Source organism: Chelonoidis abingdonii, chromosome 2 (assembly GCF_003597395.2).
Source record: "Chelonoidis abingdonii isolate Lonesome George chromosome 2, CheloAbing_2.0, whole genome shotgun sequence".
Taxonomy (NCBI): Eukaryota; Metazoa; Chordata; order Testudines; family Testudinidae; genus Chelonoidis; species Chelonoidis abingdonii.
The window spans coordinates 44,076,017-44,096,491 of NC_133770.1; the positions used below are offsets into that span (position 1 = coordinate 44,076,017).

Below are 20,475 nucleotides of genomic sequence, written 5' to 3' on the forward strand. Positions count from 1 at the left end.
CTCCAGCGCTCACTCTGTCGGTGGCTCCGCACCCAGCCAGCAGCCCCGCAGAGCGCCCGCGGGTGCGCGTTGCAGGAAAGAAGCAGGAACCGGCTAGGAGGGGATCGGGCCGCTGCCGCGAGGGGGGATTTTTCGTGCGCTCTTGCAAGTTTCACCAGCCGGCGCTGCCTTGGGAGACTTGTTGTCGCTGCAGAAAAAAAGGAGGTGGGGCAGGAAAGCGGGGCGATCGCCAGGGGCGCGAAGAGGCCGGCGCGAGGGAAAGTTGATTCGAAGTGGCACCGTATGCAGAAAAAAAAAAGCCGATCGCCAGCAGGAGCATAAAAGTGTGAGCGGCTCCGGCGCTGGGCGGCAGCTCCCTGCGCGCTAGAGCAGCTGCAGCCACAGGTGCCCGGGGCTCAGACTTTGCCTTGCGGAGCGGCCGCGGGCGCTTTCCTCGCCGCAAGAGCGGAGCCGGGGGGCTCGGGCTAGCCAGGGGCGTCGGGGTGTTTTCGGCTCTGAGGAGGTCCCCGCCAACCAGCAAGATTTTGTCCAAAAGCAGGCAGGAGGATCGCCCTGCGCTGAGCCGGCTGGTGGGCAGCAGGCGGCGGCTGATCGCGGCCGGCGCCCTGGGGGTGGTCATGGTGCTGCTGCTGGTCATCCTTATCCCGGTGCTGGTGAGCTCGGCCGGCACCTCGGCGCACTACGAGATGCTGGGCACCTGCCGCATGGTCTGCGACCCCTACGGCGGCACCAAGGCGCCCAGCACGGCGGCCACGCCCGACCGCGGCCTCATGCAGTCCCTACCCACCTTCATCCAGGGGCCCAAGGGCGAGGCCGGCCGCCCGGGCAAGGCGGGGCCCCGCGNCCGGGCCGGTGGGGCCCCCGGGGGAGAAGGGCGAGCCCGGGCGCCAGGGCCTGCCGGGTCCTCCCGGGGCACCGGTGCTGAACGCGGCAGGGGCCATCAGCGCCGCCACCTACAGCACCGTGCCCAAGATCGCCTTCTACGCCGGCCTCAAGCGCCAGCACGAGGGCTACGAGGTGCTCAAGTTCGACGACGTGGTCACCAACCTGGGCAACCACTACGACCCCACCACGGGCAAGTTCACGTGCTCCATCCCCGGCATCTACTTCTTCACCTACCACGTGCTGATGCGGGGCGGCGACGGCACCAGCATGTGGGCAGATCTCTGCAAGAACAACCAGGTGAGGGCCCGGGGCCCGGAGGGGGGGGGGAACCGGGAGGCATCAGGGCCGGGGCGGGAAGCCCGGGGGCACCAGGTGCCGGGGGAGTCCGGGCTGGGTCTGGAGGGGGGCCCGAAGGCAGAGGAAGCAGATGTGGGGGATCCCGGAAAGGGGCGACGCGGAGAGGAGAGGAGAGGAGGGAGCGGGAGCCTGGTGAGAGGTGGGCCGGGGGGGTGGAGAGGGGCACCCTGCGGGCGTGCAGGGAGTACGCAAGGGCAGGTCCCCGGGGGATGGGTGGTGTCGGGCCGCCGGGGGGGAAGGGCCCCGAGAGGAGGCCTGGGAGGGGGAGGGGAGGACGCGGGACTGGGGGCGTTAGGAGCCAGGCGGCCCGAGCTGTCCCCCCCCCCCGCCCTTAAGGCCGATGGGGAAACTCCCCCGTGGGTTCCGGGGAGGAGGCTCGGGCCCTGCGGTGACCTCGGGGGAAAGGGGATTACAACGTCCCTTCTCTCCCAGCGAGTCAATCCGGCTTTGCTCCGGGGGCCCTGCAGCGGGAGCAGGGCTGTGCCAAACCTGGGCTCCCTTTGCCCTCGTGTTCTGCACCCAGCCCGGGCCGCCCCGGACACGTCTGCACAGGAGCGGGGGTCGAGGGAGGCCGCTGCCCCGGCCCAGCGATGCTCTGTAAGTGACAGCCCTTGCGAGGGAGAGAGCAGGAAACACCCGGAGACAGCGCCGTGCACAGCTGAGAGACTCTGACAAGCACGTGGGGGAAGCAAATCCCTTCTGCGCTCCGCCCCCACCCCACCCCGGGGGCGGCTGTGGCCGGGAATTGCTCCTTTCCCTGGGCAGCAGGGCCTCAAAATCAGGGGTCGTCGCGGGGAGGCGGATCTGAGCTGTACCCTGGAGGGCTGCGATCAACCCCCACTGCCTGCACGGATGCTCCTCTCTCAAACGCCCAGCCCGGGAGGCACAGAAAGGCGGGGCCCAAGGGGGCGGCCGGAGAAGCCAGACGCCCTGAGCGTTTCTGTGAGAATACACAGAGCAAGGGACTGGGGAGACGCGAAATACACGGAAGCCGGCGCGCAGTCAGAGTATAATGGGAACAGGCCCAGCTGGGGACTAGAGGGAAAGAACTCCCGTCAGCAGGCGGCCTGGCCACTCACTCAAAGAGCTAAGTAACCACGAGACAATCCGAATCTCCCGTGTGAAACATGCAATAAATGGAAACGACTGGACACAGTACCGGGGGGATAGGCTGGCAGCTAGGGGCTTTTAAGGCAGTGTTAACAGAGCAGGTAACTTATTATTCTGGGGTAATTCCCCTGTTAAAGAACTTTTATAACTAAGAACATTAATATTAGCTACAGCCTCCCCATTTGTACTTTCCTAGGTACAGAGAGAGCAAGAATTGTGGCTTTCTTCCAAAAATGTAACAGCCATATTAAACGTGAAAGAACTCTCGTTTTTAGGGCTCAGGGTCTGAGATTCGCCATCTCTTTCTCAGGAACACCGAAATATTCGACATAATGAAAGCTCTTGAGATGTGACGGTATGCAAGACGGGACTAATCCATTTTAATTAGTCTGACTGCTGCTACTGCCGAGTTTGTGGAAATATTCCCTGTAACTTTGCACCTCTATCCTGTACGCCGAACGAACACACACACACACACACTATGCTACTATAGTTTCTAAATACTATTTATATGAACTAACGCACAGGGAAACATACAAGGGTTACTACTGTTCTACAAGTCATTCAGTATAACTCTAAAGTGTTTCCTACCCCAGGACTATTCTGGGACTAGAAAGCGAACCGACACCGTACCTGAAACTTTCTATGCTACTATGTAAAGAATTTCTTTCTAGTCAATTTAAAATGGTGCAAGGTTGATGCTGTCAGCTAACAGAAAGCGCACTCTGCAGCTTTGCTGTTCTTTGTGCAGTAAGACCCCCGTCTAACCCATATGCTGGGCAGGTTTTCTTGGCCTGACAGGGATTGTTCTCATAAAGCTGACATTTGGGATTCCATGTCACTATGCCATGGTCACTATTCCGTGTCGCTTTTCGGATTAAAGTCCCCTCCTCCCCCTTCTGAAAGGCACAAAAATAAAGCTTAAAAATGCTTGACCCTCCTGTCCAGCGCAATCTCACTGTACCGTAACCAGACGCGAGCCGTTTCACTTAGGCGCTGTGGTGAATGCAAGCGCACAGATGGGAGCACCAAAGGCCAGTAAATTAAGCTGCTATGCCACTTAACCTTTTGTTTATGGTTTCTCAGAAGTACTGTGGAATGGAGTTATGAGGACGTCAGCGGCAATTAATTAAATTAGCAAATGTCGACCATAAATACTGCGTCTGCAGCTGAGCCCGCACTATTAAAACAGTGTTAAATTGTAGTACAACCGCGCTGAGTTCTTCCTATAAAAGCAATCTTGTTATAGTCTAGAGTGAGTCTACCGTATCTGCGATTAAATCGTGAGCCTATATTTGGGTATGAAAACGTATTAAGTATTTCTCCCACTACCTGCTAGAAGTTAAAATAAAATACCACTACAAAGTGAGGCATGCATTGAGAAAACCTGATTATAGATATTGAGCTTAAGACTAACCGAAAAGATCTCAACAATTAATAAACTGCTTCAGCCCCCTAGAATGACTACACAGACAGCTCACGCTGAATGAGAGTCTTGTGTACAAGGGATGTTACTATTTTTCTTATCTTTAGATGTAAGATGAGAAGTGGTGGTTAAGCTTAAGATCAGGACTCAGTTTATTTGAAATTAGTAGTTTTAGTTCACCGGTGCCTTTTTTAAAGTGTGATCTGTTCGTGAAACCCTGGTGGGTGATGCAATATGATAGTTAACTTCCTATGGTATTTGTGAAAAAGCCTGGACATTATAAAATGAAATCGTTAAAAAGGGGTCTGAGTCTGCCCTAGATGGTGTTATATATTCAATAGGATTCTCTAAGGGGGGAAATTACTATGGGGGAGAGGGCATGATTTATAGGAAAAATCATCCCAAAGCCATGTATATTAGGAAGCTGATAGTCTCCAGTGTAACACATTGCCTTCCTTAATAGTTAAAGAGCTTAAACACAAGAACTGCTGAGATCACATTGCTTAGCTGGTATGTGTTTGCAATTTCAGTGTCCCAATGTACCTTTATAAAATGATGAGGTGGGCAGTCATGCAACTTATAAAATGGATACTACATTAATGGTTTAATTTTGAAATACATTTACACTCTTAGGGCAATTCACTTAGGAGTCTTCTGAGACTATTTTCATAGGCTTTAAAAAGAAATTACAATGGCTTTCCCACACAAAAGAAGAAAAACCCTTAAGGATAACACACTGGACTGTGGGACCAAGTTAATGCATTGACAGGGCTTTGTCGCTATACACAAATTAATACAATCTGTTACATTATTTTTAGGTTCTCAATGTCTAAATCATTCTCTCAGTACAGCCAATAAGTACTCCTAGAGTCTTAGCAATGAAATGTCCATTGCTGTAGCGAATGTTCGTCACCTATAACGTCTTCATAATGAACATCTTTAATGGTAAAGCCAATAGCACAAATAGTTTGTTAATGTACAGCAGATATACTTATTCATAACTACACAGGTATAAATATTAGATCTATCCAATAAGTAGAATTTAACTGTGGCAAGAATGGAATGTGTGGGTGGGTGGGGGTGGTAATTTAAACAATTCAATTTACCAATGTGCAGGGCATTAATTCCCTAGAAAAATCATTGTTTCACAGATATTAAAAAAACAAACTAACCATGGCCACATATTTATTCCCTCTTCCTCCATTTATAGTAGCAATAACAACCTCTATTTTCTATGGAGGAGTATTTCTGGAGTTAATGGCCCAAAGCCATCAATTCTGCCCTGATGGTCATTAATCCCTAAGAAATGTCCTGTGCCTTGATAGTTATTGCTGAAATAATCAAAACAGATCATCTCAATAAACAATTATACATGTGAACCAATGACTCCTATGTTATGTATTCCTTTAAATTTGCACATTGTTATGCAATTATAAACCTTGTAAGCTAGTCTCACCCCTGCTAGGTGATGCACAGAGAATTTTTGCTGCTTAAGCTTCATAATGAAATACCTTGAGATCTAGAGTGCTAAAGCACCTTCCATTTTAACATTTCAATATTAACGTGGAATCATGCCATATGAAAATTTAATCTGAAAACCTATCATTTAAACTTGAAATGGAATGAATGGAAATTCCAGACTTATAGATCTTTTTTTTTTCCACTTCTGAAGATAAAAATCCCAGTATTGTAAGTCAAGTCATGCATTATTACTTACTTCTGGTTTGCAAAACCACTAAATCACTTACTGCTCTATATAACTATTCTAGAATAGGGCCAAGCAACAAAGATGATGTGCTATAATAAAATAAATCACATACAAATCAGTTTAAATATTTTACAAAGCAGAACTAAATTATAGTTAAATGATTTGAAGGATTACCTTTACCTGAGGATGTGACAGAATATTCGTAGCTCAAAACTGACATAATTTGATATTGATTATAAATTCCTTTCAGTTTGCTAATAAATTCCTTTTTCTTTGCTAATTATGTCAAACTCAATTAGCAGCCAAACAGTAAGAAGGGAGAAATGTTTGCGTTAAAGTAGTATATTCAGTTTTAAAAAAAATCAAATATCTGAAATCTCCATAATTCATCTTAAAGTACATGCTGATGTAATTTTAAAATTTATATCTTTTAGATTGTACAGAAGTTAAATGATTAAGTGAAATATGTGGCAATAACAGAATTTCCTACTCTGGATTGGATTGTTTACCCACTAGTATTTTTTTGTTCTTCAGCATTTCATTTAGATTTTGATTACTTATTCAGAAATAAATCAACTACAAGGGTTTAAAGTTCATTGGCAGCAAAATATTATTTTATTTCTGTGTTTTTGCAACATGATCTGATAACTATTATGATCAGAACATTTCTGAAAAACTCTACCTTAATACCTGGGGCTAATGGTAGTGATCTCATGTCAGTGTAAATCAGCAGTAGTTCCACTGGAGTTAAGAGTTACATCAATCTAAAAGTGGAGTGAGCCCATAATCAGGTCCCTGGAGTCTAGCTATTTCTTTTCTATTTTGGGGGGTGGGGGGGGCACGGGGCGTCCATACGAGCAAAATAGCTGGAGATGTGAGAGTGAGCAGTTTTGTATTACTCAGAGGCAAACAAGCCATGTGATAATGATTTGAGTTAAAATAGTTAGCCTACTTCCAGAACTTGCTGCTACACTGTAAATCATTTCTAGGGGCAGAAATAGTGATGATATTGTTAGGGGAAAACTACAGCTGAGAAGCCTATAGGCACATTTAAAGTGGCACTGAATGTGTGCAACGCCTTCTTAGGACATTTTTTTAATTACACTATGCAGGAAGAATGTCCAAGTTTTGTAACCAAACGTTTACGTTTGTTTTTGTTTTACATAGGTTCGAGCTAGTGCAATTGCTCAGGATGCTGATCAGAACTACGACTATGCCAGTAACAGCGTGGTTCTTCATTTGGAGCCAGGAGATGAAGTTTACATAAAATTAGATGGAGGAAAAGCACATGGAGGAAACAACAACAAATACAGCACATTTTCTGGATTTATTATTTATGCTGACTGATTATGAATCAAAAATGAAGCTTGTTCTTCTAAGAGATGGACTCATGTGGCAAAAGTCAATGAATCAAGAATCCAGCGGATATTGACCGTGGGACACCTCAGTAGTGGGGGGAAAATCAAATGCTACCTGACTCACATCTGTATGACACAAAAAAAAACCTTATATTAAAAATATATATATATATTCAAAGCAAGTTAAACAGATGTGTGATCCACTACCGCCAAAGCAAATACTTCTTATTGTTAGTGTCGATGTGAATGAAGTCCTATATAGATCACAAATTTTTATAGGAAAATCTAAAGACACTGAATTATTTCTTTAGTATATACGATACTTCGATGTATTATGATCTTGCTGCTTTATCCATACGTCACCTTTGGTTCTTGTGACTTACCCGCTAACTATGATGCTTGGAGTCCACTCATAGTGAGGAATGAGTTTACAATAAAAGGAAGAGGTAATTGAAATGCTTCTTCTCTCCAAAGGAATTGTTTGCCTTGTACTTTTGTTATCCTTCTATCTAGAACTAGAAACTAATAAGTTTCAAGCCTTAACTCTTAATTTCCCTGCTTTGTGAGTGTAGGTCAGGCCTTTTAAATGATTTCCACCTGTTTGTTTAGTTTAAATTTCCTTTCCCTCCCCTTAATTGTATTCTAAGAGAGACCGACAGAAGAAACAATTCAAAGAAAATACAAGAGGAGATATAACTAACTGCTTATATTTGGACCAAATCCTGGGTCCACTGAAGCCAATTGCAAAACTCCGATTTGGCTTTTAATATGTAAACAAATTAGGCTCTTAATTTGTAAACATGTGTAAATACATATATTTAGACAATTTAACAAACCCATTCTTGATGGTTTGTTGTGTAAATACTATTTTAGCAAATCTAACATCCACACTCCCAGGCCAGGCCAGATTAATTTTTTTGCTGCAATTAGTCTTCAGTGTAAATCTGTAGTTACACTTTTGTTTAACAAAAGATTATTTATGACTTGACATACTACAAAGAGTCAACTGGAGTCATTACATAGAACATTGTGAGAAAACCACTGGCCAAAATCCTGCTCTGCTTATTTATGCAACCAGTCTTGCTGATGTCAGTGTGGATACTTGCATGAGATTGGGATTTGGGCTCCATGTAATGATGCCATCACACAGTACCTGTTACAAGGTATTGCATTCATTTGTACTATGGTGTGACTGAAATTAACAGATAAGCATATTACCAAATATGAAAACCAGTTATGCAAAGAGAGAAACAGATTTTCAAATGCAAAAAACTGTATTAAAACCTATTTTTCTTATATATATCTATATATATCTCTTTATCTCAAAAAGGCTTACTCAGTATAACAGACTAATGGTCTGAAGAATTACATTGTAAAAACATGCTTTTCAGTTATAGTTCTACAAAAGTCTTTTACAATCAGTAATAGCAGCAATATCAGTAATACCTCTATAAAAAGGAATTTTATTTAGAAATTATGTTTTTGTCTTTTTAATTGCTCCCATGTTGATACTTGCAAGTTTAAGTCTAAAGCAAAATTATAGCAGGAATACATAACAGAACCTTTACAGCAGGGTCAAAATAATTACAGAGCGTCCTGTTGTAATGCTGATGCAGTATAGATCTTAGGTTACATTCACGGCAGAATAAAAATACTATTTGTATAAATTGCTATGAAGTAGTGAGAGGCCAGACCTAGTTTTCTGTTTTGCATAATCTGCCACATGCAACCTTCTCTAATCTACCAAGGGAAGGGGACAAACTGAGATTTGTCATATACTAAAGTGTAAAATATCTGCCATAATTAAAGAAAAATATTTTCCCCTTTGATTTTTTTGATAACTTTAAGATAGAGATTTTAAAGATAGAAAAATCCCCCTAAAAAGCATTTATTTATATGATTAAGGCATTTCTTACACAGACCATATCATTCGTCTGGTCTGTTCCTCCTTTGGACAGCTATTCAATTAAAAAGACATGATGTGCCATCAGTCTATGCTCAATAAGAGAATCTGATATGTAACATATCTTGGTTCTCAAGAGGGAGAGTTGTGCTTCATAACTGCCTTTTTTTTTCTGTTCCCTCATTATATCACATCAATTTGGTTAAACATTACTACTCTCCTTGTGAAAAAGGCAACAACCCAAATTCATGGGGTGTACTGATTATATGCAATATATTTTATAATGGACACATAGTTGATTTCACATCTACTCATATCACAATTGCTTTTATTGCAGAGGACCACCGCTACAGAGTGGTTGGCAGCAAAGCCTTGGAGATTTCTCATGTAGGTTTCAAGCAAAAAATAATTTATAACTAGCAATGCACATTCACCAAGAAGTGACCAGGAATAGTTCATTACCACAAGACATCAAAAGCTGGACACCTGAAAGAATAAGCTGTTGAAATGAGATTGCCATTGCTAACACACAATCTTTTCTTTGGATAAATAAATATTTACCCCTGTTTTGGTCTAGAGGAAAGAACAAATATTTAAATGAAAAACATATATAAGGCAAACATTTCTTTTTTGAATCATATCTTGACAAACTGATTTGTAAACTGATTAAATGATGGCCTTTGTTATAATTGTAACAACTCATTAAATTGTATTATGTAATATACTTGGACCTGTGGATTTTCATCTTTTCAACATCAAGCTGATTTGCATGACATTTCATATTTTCACTTGCAAGTTTCTAAAAGTTCAAATCAAAATTTAACATAATTAAAAAAAAAGGACTTCTAAAACAAAGTTGGTAGTGGTCTACAAATTGCTTTATTAAAAATAAATTTTCCATGTATTCTTTTACATTTTCATTTAAAAATAATCTCTACAAGTTGTTAATCAAGAGAGATACAGTACCTTTTTTGAAATCACGTTGTCTTCCTTCTGTTATTCTGTTTTCTGCAGTAGCTACTTAAAAATGCCATATTCTTTTTCAAGCATTAATTAAAGAACAGCAGGATAATTAACAGGATCATCAATATTACAAGGAACATCAAATTGCTCCAGAGGGGGGCCATTTAACTGAAAACATTTTAAATTTCTTCAGTTAAGCTGATGCATCTTTAAAAAAATTACAATCCTGAATGATAACTAACCGTAGTATGAAATCTGCTCTTTGGAAGCAGATATTTCAATATTTACTTGGAAAGATTCTGTAGTTGTGCTCAAAACAAATAACTCATTCAGGACCAGATTATTAGAGGTAATCAGATGGAGAGATAATACGCAACATTTTTTGTTCTAATTAAAAAGGGAAGTGATTATCTGCTCTTTGGGGGTCTTATGAACATCACACACGTTTTCCTCAAAAGAACCTAGCTTTAAAATGACCACTCTATTGAAGCAAATCTGACTTTTTCTCAGCAAGCTTCACATACAAGATGTGAATATCTAATCATGAGCTCTATTTAAAAGTCAGCCACTGTTTTGGGTTCTCGATCAATATCTTATCAATTATATTTTGGGGTATGCCTCTTATTAGCATTTTAGGAACAATGTTTTTGAGGATATGTGAATATCCATGACCTCCATATTTCATCAATCGATTCTTAGTGTGCATATCGTGAGCAATTACAATTCTGTCTTCATAGCCTTCATCAATTAACATCCGGATCCTGCATAAAAGTAAATACAAAGTATGTCTGTCAGTTAAGAGTTCATACAATTCTGGAAGTAATATAGAAATAAATTAGTATGTAAATATTTTACAGGGACATACCTCTAGTCTGTATTATAAATGAAATGAACTATTTCAGGGTCTTTAAAAGAAACAAGCAGGCATGTTTCTCAAATATACACAAAAGATTAAACTCTCCTAGATCCATTTTAGAGAGAAGAAATCCCTTTGGAAGCAAGACAGTGTCACACATCTGGCACAATGGGTGGGGAAAATCCACTTTGCCAGGATTTATGACATTGTTTTGCAGTCCTGCTCCATCAGTGGTAAAATTCATGGATTTCAACAGCAGTAGGCCTGGTCCACAAGACTAAACAATCACTTCCTACATACACTGTTCTTCAAATGATCATTTAGCAGGGTTAATTTGTGCCTCTAACCTAATACAAACCATTTCCACACCTGTACTGCTAAGTAGTTCAGTTGCATTTGCACACTTTTTTTGAGGGATTTCCACAAAGAAAGAACATGGTAATGCACAGGGATTAGATAACTTTCAACCATGGGTCTTTCAGCTGAAGAAGCAAATCTTCTGGAGGATTTTTGCTCACTCTAAACAGCCTTTCTTAACAATACTGGTTTATTATTCTGCAATCACACAGGGAAAAGCAAAACCACAGGTGTAAATGGCTGTAGCCCTGCTGAAGTCAATCAAGCTTCTGAGGATCTGACCCAGATTGTTGACGCTTATTCATAGAAAAAAGTATGGGTGGATTACACAAATATTAACATTTCTTTAGTGAATTTCCATCTGGAATAACTGGGCTACAGATATTTCAAGTCTTTGAGAGTCACCAATTTCTATGAAGACAAAATCACACAGAAAACATCCCACCCTCAGCAGGTTATCTATGGAGAAAGTCAATTAAATGGCTAGTCTAGCAGCAGCTGTTTTTGCTAGTGCTGAAAAATAAGAAGTAATGTCAGCAATGTCATAGGTGTAAAGGGCTAATTCCACAGTCCCTGTAAACAGATTTTGCATAATCAGAGAGAGGGCCAAGCTGGGACAGACGATAAGTCAGTGGCTAATGTCTTTCCCTCTGAGGATGAAGTTTGACTGGTGGATCTGCAAAGATCACCTCTTCTGTGGCAGTGCAGAAGCAGCTTCATGAACCTTCCTGCATCCTGCCACCCTCTTCCAGTCAGCAGAACCACTTTGGTTTCACTCCTTTCAGCGTGCTCCTTCCACGCTTGCAAAATGTGGAGGGGAGCATGTTTTGCCCCCTAAGAGAACAAAGGTAGAATTCTGCTGGCTGATATACCCTTATGGTAAGAGCCTACTATATCTGAAGCTTGTTCAACATGCTTCTCTGACAGCCTCTACCGGCACAGAAGTGACTGTCAATATGTTTTGGCCAGGTGTAGGTCTTGCTGCATTAAGAGGTGACAATGTTACCAAGAATCCTGAGCTCCCACTAGCTTGCAATATTAAAGTGGAAGAGATGAATATTAGCAAAACTGGTGTTTGTTCATTGCTTATCATTCACATAAACCTTTCGATTCCGCCATTTTTATTAGCACGTTTCAACTTTGATTTTTCATTATTTGAGAGTGCTTTGATCCCAGACAAGGAACACTGTATTATTTTGTCAGCTTGGGGAAGGGAGGGCAGGATTTATACAGAAGATTGGTTATAGGAAGATATGTGCATGCAGCTGGGCAAAAATCTTAATCAGCCTAAATCTGGTAAATAAGGTATGTTTTGGGACTTAGTGCCAAACTGGAGGTTTTTCGTAAAATACACATGCTAACATTGTAAATACTGTAGGTCTGCCACAGTGCAAGTACGTCCTCCATCTCGAAACTACATGCCAGTGCCAGATTGTGTACTTGGTAGAGGATAAGATGACAGTGGCTGGGTCTGTAAATCAAAGTTTAGTACTAACCAAACCACCAGATCTGAGCAAGGAAAACCAGATAAAAGGAAAAGTAGGTAAGATGTGCCATTAAAAAAACCCCAAACCAATGAATAAACAAAAATTTTGAAGCAGATTATGTCACAGATGATGACTGGGTCAGTCTAAGATCCAGGCAGTTCCAGAAATACAACTTTCCCCACCCCATAACTTTCCTAAAAATCTACTTGTCTGTTCATTAAAAAATAATTTTCAACATACTTTTTGCATATGCCTATATTATATGTACATACACATACATATTTATAGCTATATTTGCATGACTAGACATACACACATATGTAAATTAATTCATACGTTAGTATTGGATCTGAACATGAATATGTTTGAAAATGTTCTTCTCTTTGAATACTTGTACAAACAAATGTAGGGGTCAAGTTGATACGTATTACTTTGTGTGGATACAAATCAAATGTCAGCCTATTAGTAATCTGCAGAAAAACAGGAGGCTGCCATTGTCATGGTGTTTCAAATGTGAACACACTGAAAGTACAAGAAACAGTTTAATGGCGTTGCCAACCCAAATACACACGCGCACACACAAAACCAGAACAAAAGGCAATCTTGTAGTATTTCTTTTTATAAAAAGCCTGCTGCCTCACTCATTCAATGCCAGGGAGCTAAGGAGGAACAGCTGTGGCGGGGCGCAGGGGGGGGGAGGCAGAATATTATGGATGAGACAAAAAATATTACCATGATTAAGGAGAGACACATTACCCGGGCCCAGTAGAGCAATCCTTTTGGATGCATAGCTCCCAGTGTTTTCAATAAGAGTTCTACATGCAAAACAACTGCAGCACTGGGTGAATGTTTTGCAAGCCTATGTTAGAAAAGCCAAGTGTGAAAAACTGTTGTTACAACAGATCACAATTTGAGATAGTGAGTGCAAGACTGAAAAGCAATATAAATAGAGAGAAGATTTCCTATTGTGTAAAACCAGAGATCTTTCAGGCACAGAGAAAGTCAAGTGCAGAATCAGACAAATACTTGGCAGACAGAAAAGAGATAACAGTCTGAAACCAGACAAGAGAGATTGTGCAGCCAATGTAACAGAGGCAGCCCAGGCAAAAGAGTAATGTCCACAATAGGAGTTAAAGCTAGAAAGATATTTCCTATATTTCGTCAAATGATCAGGAATCATAAAAACCTTCTCATCAAAAAGTGAGAAGAAAAAAGTGTTTCTGTCCCTGGGAGAAAGAAGGGATGGCATCTTGCGATGTAGAAATCTGCCACTCAATTAGGAATGACACTGCTGACAAGTAGACACAGGGGATCCCACTCCAAACATAGCAGGAAGCCCCAGTCTGGGCAGATTGTACCCACCTCATTCACATACCTCAGAGGTCTGTCTCTTTTGTAACCTCTGGCAACACTTGTACAGTGTGCTATGCTAATACATCTCATTGAACCGAACTGGTATTGGAGACACTGATTAGAAGCAGGGAAGAAGACAAGAAGTGAACATGAAGATCATTAAACAGTTTTGAAGAGAAAAGAATTTTATCCCTTGGATAGGGAATGTGGTGGTAGTGGGAGAAGTGACAGAGGGCCTAGCAGATAAACAGATCATGCTGCACAGTGGAAGCAAAGGGGCAAATGTACCTTTCATGTAAGTGGCTGCAGCTCCATTAAGGCCAGTGGTGAATTTGAGCCAAAGTCTTTTACCCATTTATCAGACATTACAATTAGACTGGACAATGGATAGTAATAACACCTAATACAGGGATGACTATAAACAAAGGCCAGACCGTTATGTAATCACATTTAATCCCTCACTTTGGAGACCAGGATGCTAAAAAAAGAGCAACCACTGTACATGGTGATATTCAACTAAATGAACAAATAATTATGAATAAACATCTCTAAAATATTCGACTTGCTTAGGTTTTCATAGTTGCGTTTTCTGTAGGAAGAAATATTTGTATTATACATACCTAGCTAGGTAAGAGACAGAGTTATATTTATTGTACTAGATAGAAGTACCAGCAACAGTAAACTACCATCATTTAGCATATTGGTATGAGCAGTGAGCAGGACCATTCTGTGATGCACTTGAAACCTGCATACCAATAATTTTCATTTTCAGTAGCTAACAGTGTTATTGTTTATACTTCATTGCATTGCACTAGGTACCTTGCAATTCTTTCATTGTCACTTGGCATATCAATTTCGGGATGGAAGTGGTAATGAAGCAATTCTGTACCAAAGAGGTCATACTCTAAGTAGCATCCAAGTTTAGCAAACTCCAGCAGTTTCTTCTCATCAAATATAGTCCTGCAGAAAATTCAAAGCACAGTGTAAATGTGCATAAACAAGTCGTCATCATAACACATGTTGGAAATGGTTCCAGGGCACCATGTTATATGAACTAAAGCATTTAAATATATGACTGGGGAAAATCTTACTTCCAAGGAACTAAAATATTTGATCAGGTTTACTGAGAAACTGAGCTACTGTTTGAGAAATTTAAGTTGTTAAATAATAATAAACCAACATATTATTCAGTCTTTTCCCACGTCATTTGGAGATTCCATGCCTTTTAAAATATGTTAACATGTAGCATAACAAGTGCAATTATAATGAACTTCAATGAGAAGAAAGAACCAAGACACACATGCTTGATATCAGAAACTGTCCTGTCACACTCATGAGGAAGGAAGGTTTTGCTGTTTGTTTTTTTAAATTCACAGGGATGTTTATTTAAAGCCAGTAGACTACTTATGTGAATAAGGACTACTTGCTCAAACCAGAGGTATCAGATCAGGCACTACATATAGGGCTCATTTAATCCATTACGGAAATGCAGACATATTTTGAGGTCTTCTTCTTAGCATATGTGCAACACGCCTCAGGTAACACATGAGCAGGATTCATCACTGAATTTGGTCTGCTGGTTGGCTTCCCCAGCCAGGACTGGGTACGGATGGGGAGTGTGACGTGAATGCTGATCCACCCCCTTCTCTTAGGGATAAAATGCTGCAAATGTTTAATACACAACATTACGCACTGGTTTAGGACTGAAAACCCTACCCAACAGAGACTAAAGATAAGGTAAGCAGAGTGTAATGGCTCATACTGGAATTTTACCAAGATTCCCTAAGTTAACATCCCTATTCTTGCAAAACAATGTAATGGCATCTTGAAGTAGTCAAGACCACAACTAAAACACAGCACATCGTTGGAGCACCAGTTCAGGGGGAAGGGTGACAACTGGTGAACTAACGACTTCTGGCAGCTAGCAAGTCCTCCTTGGAAATGTACTCTCTGAAGCCCTCCAAGTAGGTTCTTCCATCTGTGATAAATTTCTCTGAATGATGTATTGTAAATCTACCGATACACCCATAACGTGAACTTTCTCACATGGAGGAAGCTTTTTTGGGAGGGATAGGGAGAAGGGGGGACAGGCAGAAGAGAAAACATTTAACAAAAAGCAAAAACAAAAAGTAAAACAACAATTTACTTTGCAAACATTGTGCTCTGTTCCTTTATTATAAGCACAGATATTTGCATTTAAATAAGAATGTTCACCTACAGCTTCTCCTTCTTTTTGATGCCACAGTCATTTTTCTCAGTTTAATTACATCATAGTCTGTTGCTATGGAAATGATTGATGTCACAAATTCAATATTATGACTTAACAGCAGAATCAAGTAGGAGGAACAGATGGGCTGAGAGAGAGAAAACCCTTGTTCAGACAAGCCTGTCACCAGCAGGAGTCTCAGTATTGTCAACTGTAATTAATAAAAACAAATTCTTTTTAAATGCATTTCACAGTTTACACAAGATAAGAGCTGGGCTTTCAAAGTGCAGTGCAGAAGAAGGAGTGGCGTACAGTGCCAGCCCTGCAAAGTCCAATGGACTGCACTAGCCAAGAGAATGAAGCTAGTTCCAGTGCAATGCCAAATTTCATAGGAGTAATGTCACAGCCATGAAAAATTATTTAAAAACAATTGTTAGTGGTGAGCTCACAGGGGACTATATATGTTATGATTATTAACATATAAAGCATTATCCATTACAGACCTTCATGACATATACACCATGGATACTGTAACAGTAGCCATGGGTACCAGTGAATGTTCATCCCTGTCATGACAGGGCACCTTTGTAACTTTAATCCCTAGGGGACAGGTGACAGGAGCCAGGAAATAAAAAGTTGACTCTTTCCAGCCCTCCTGTGTATTACATTTTTATTACAGAGCCCTAAGATAGAATGTAATAACAAGCTCTACTGGAAAACATGATGTAACCAGCAGTATAGAATTAACCATTATAGTCCTTTCCTGACATCTAAATAATACTGTTACGTGTTGAACGAAGACAGACATGAAGTTTAACTCTACATGCCAACTTCTAAATTTAGGGAATCTGGATATAAAGATGGGCCAAAGATGCTAAATTAACTTCTAGATGCTGAGCTGTACTTCAAAATTCGAGGTCATTCAGATCCTGTGTTCCAGTGAGGGCCCATCCCCAAGTGTGTAATGTAAGGATATAATAAATATCAGAACATGTCATGAATTGTATCAATGGCTGTTCAGTTGATGCTGCACCTAAAACTTTGTGGCCCTGATTCTCCTCTTGCTTAGACTGTTGTTTTTTTTCCACCAGTGTAACTCTGTTCAAATAAATGGAATCATGTCTAATTCACACCAGTGTAAGTGAGAGGAGATGCAAGCACTGTTTAAAAACAATTCATTTTGTTACATTCTATTGAAGTGGTTACAAAAGTCCCTGGCACTGCCCGTGCAAGTTGTTGAGCATGCCTGTACCCACAGATTAGGTGGTTAATATGTTTTTTAGAAAGTCCAAGAAATAAATCTACAGAAGATTAATCACATATTAATACATGAAGAGAGATGTATATAATTGATTTTTTATTTATTTTTATAGCATGAAAGCATTATTTTAAAAATTAATCAAATGTACCCAAAATGTGGATGAATAATTTGGGGCTCTGGTATATATACAAACAATCTGTACTTGAATTGCAATGTTGTGGAACATGTAGTCGACAGGAATCTTCAATAAATGTAACAGAGTTGGGTATAATTTATATGTCTATATTACACCCTTGATGGGGACAAACAATTGAATTGCTGAGTCATATGACCACAAATAGTTTCCATTATTCAGCAGCTAACCACATTAATCAATACTTGGACATTTGCCAAATGATCGCCAGTTACACAAGGTCACATAAACCTGCTGTGCGCCAAATGGACTGTTTCTCAATTCAAGGAGCAGGATACTATCTCTTCCCCGCCATGTCTGTGTTGTGCTTCTGTTTTTGTTTTAAAGGGGGCTAACATATCGTTCTCTGTAATAAGACAGGACCTATCTAAAATCTAACTGGGATTTTTTAAGCTGTACTGCTTTAAATTGGTTGCAGAATCTGAAGAACCTGGTTTGGGGTCTGATCCAGAGTCCAGTGGAGTCAAACAAAGTCTTTCCATTGGCATCAATGTGCCCTGAATTGGGTCCTTGGAAAGCAACCTGATTTTTAAAAGGGATGAACACCTAGGAGCCCTCACTTAAATCACTGGGACCTGCTGAATGTCCAGCACTTTCGAAAACAAGGCTACTTATTCATATGTCTGTGTATCGACACAGGATCTGACTTTTTCAAATTTTGGCCAAGATTGCTTGTAGACTAGAAGCCTGGTCCAGAACTTCTTGGATTTTGTAAGCATAAGAATTATTGTGTTCTTGAATTCTACATAAGCATTATTGTATTCTTGAAATCACTAACCACAAAGCAAGGCTTCTTGTAGTGATATCTGATCACTGGATAAACCCAACTGCCTAAAGCTGCCCTGTAATTCCCAGAAATTCCACTATCTCCAGACAGCACATCCAGGAAAACCACAGACATGTGATACCAGGGTAGCGTATTAGGTTACCTGTCAAGGTGAGACATGACTGTTTTTGAGATATCTGCCCCAGTCTCCTGCAGAATGCGAATAATCTGGAAAGGGGCATCACTATTCCTGCCAGGATGGATTATAATGGGGCAGCCCAGCTGTGACTGAGCATGCGCTGTTGCCTGCAGTATTTTGTTTTCACTCTCAGTCAGAGGCCACGAGCAGCCAATTTCTCCTACAACACCACACTTGATGTTGGTTCCATCAGCTCCACTGAGTATCTCATTGACGATAATATCTGTAAGCTAACAAAAATAAAAAGAAAATCCTTTTGTTAATGATACTCTTTGTGTTGCAAAGTATCAGCTCTGGTCTACATGCAAAGTTGCATGGGATCTAACTAATGGTGTGATTTTAAATCTGTTTAGACAAATATATCCAGCTTTGTGTACACACTCTTACACTGTTTAAGCTTGGTTTACATGAGTGTACCTTGTGCCAAGTGCAACCTAAACCAACATAAGCCAGGTTTAAACCAACACCAGAGCGTCCACACAAAAGCTTGTACTGGCTTAACTAAGGGCTGGTCTACACCCAATATTTGTAATGATTGAAACCTATGGAACATCTGTGCTTAAACAAGGCCTCAAGGTGAAAGTTAATAAATGTCATATTAGTAGAGAAGGGACAAAACTGTAAATTCTTTAAAGTTTAGGGAAGATTCTAGTTGTCAAGACCTGAGGAGGAACCATCGAGCCAAATCTTGCTCTCAAATATGTCAGAGTAAATCTGAAGTAATTTCACTGACTTCCCAATTGTAACCAAGAATAAAATGTGGCCAGCAATCTTTCAGGGTGAATTTTTTTAAAGCAGTCTGTAATTCTGCAGGCACAGATGAATGCATGTAGACACCTGCAAATATGGTCGGGTAGCTAAACTTCTTGATGCCATTATTTGCCCCCACAAAAACAGGCGCACACTTGTGTGTGCAAAACTGAGATTGAGGACTTTTAAATATCTGGCCCTGAATGTTTAATATGGAATCATGATTTCAGGGCGCACTAACAATTAAGTAAACAAGCAGAGAAAAAGGTCTGGCAAGGCTAATTTACTGTATTAACCTAGAAGCTAGTACCTTAAAACTAGAACATCAGCAAACAAACAAACTCCATGTCAAGTTTATCTGTCATTCATTCTTACTCATTCTCTCCCCTGGACATGGACACACAACACAATGGGGTAGATCTTCAGCTGGTGTAAACTGAAGTTAATAGAGCTATGACAGCTGAGACTAGCTGAGCATCTGCCCCACTAGTTCTGCACTGTAATTGTAAACCTTCCAATTCATGGATACAACTGAGCAGTTAACAAGAATGGGTAACGGGCAACAGAATACAGTTCTTAGAATTCCTTATGGCTGTCTGAAGAATACCATTTGTGTTGCGATGTTCCCAACATGGAGCTTACCTAAATCTTGTCCAGTTTAAGCAATCATGGCATGGATTGCTGGAGACACTAAATCCCTCCCTCGTTTAACTAATGCTAGTGTCAAAACTTTCCATTTATTTAACTGTATCCTAACAAAAAGATAGACCACAATGTCCATATCAATGTCTGTATGGAATCATTGGTCATTTTTCATTGATCAGTCACTGCAGGCATCTACGTTCAACCAGGTACCTGTCAACATCCTGGACTGGATTAAGCATTGATGGAATGGACTGCAGACTACACTGCACTCTGAAGAACAGCTTGAAAGCTTGTCTCTCTCACTAACACAAGTTGGTCCAATACTAGCTATTACCTCACCCACCCTGTCTCAAATATCATGGGACCAACACAGCTTCAACAACATTGCACACACTGCGCTCTCCAAGTTACCAGTGGTCCATGGACCACAGTTAGAGAACTTTTACCCTATGGATCAATTCAAATTGGCCCACCTATTGAGAAATGGCACCAGAGCGAATGATTTCGGGCTGCTCCTCAGTTGACATAAATGATTAAGGTCAATGATGCTAACCTCAATGGAAGTATGCCAGTTAGCACCTGCTGAGTATCTATCTCTGTGCTTTTAAGATTAATTTTACTCTTTTGTAAATACAGATGTTTTTAGTTTCAACCCAGATCAGTACATTCACACTCTTTGGGCTGCTCAGGTC

At 41.1% G+C, this 20,475-nt stretch overlaps 2 protein-coding genes across 4 annotated transcripts in view; one reads left to right on the top strand and one right to left on the bottom strand.

Moving 5' to 3' along the window:
* The first annotated feature begins 342 nt into the window (after positions 1-342).
* Positions 343-7,703, top strand: C1QL3 (complement C1q like 3). The gene is given in 3 exon segments (XM_032802244.2): positions 343-841; positions 843-1,182; positions 6,654-7,703. Coding segments are annotated over 3 exon segments (744 nt in total). The 5' UTR covers positions 343-617; the 3' UTR covers positions 6,834-7,703.
* Positions 7,704-9,607: 1,904 nt separating this feature from the next.
* The window catches only part of PTER (phosphotriesterase related), a 34,459-nt gene continuing 23,591 nt past the window's right edge, over positions 9,608-20,475 (bottom strand). For all 3 annotated transcript variants that reach the window (XM_032802233.2, XM_032802237.2, XM_032802228.2), the window contains exons 3-5: positions 18,353-18,618; positions 14,583-14,723; positions 9,608-10,471 (exon numbers count right to left, since the gene is read on the bottom strand). In XM_032802233.2, coding sequence (XP_032658124.1) covers positions 10,261-10,471; positions 14,583-14,723; positions 18,353-18,618 — 618 coding nt within the window. In that variant the 3' untranslated portion in view covers positions 9,608-10,260. The remainder of the gene's footprint in view (positions 10,472-14,582; positions 14,724-18,352; positions 18,619-20,475) is intronic.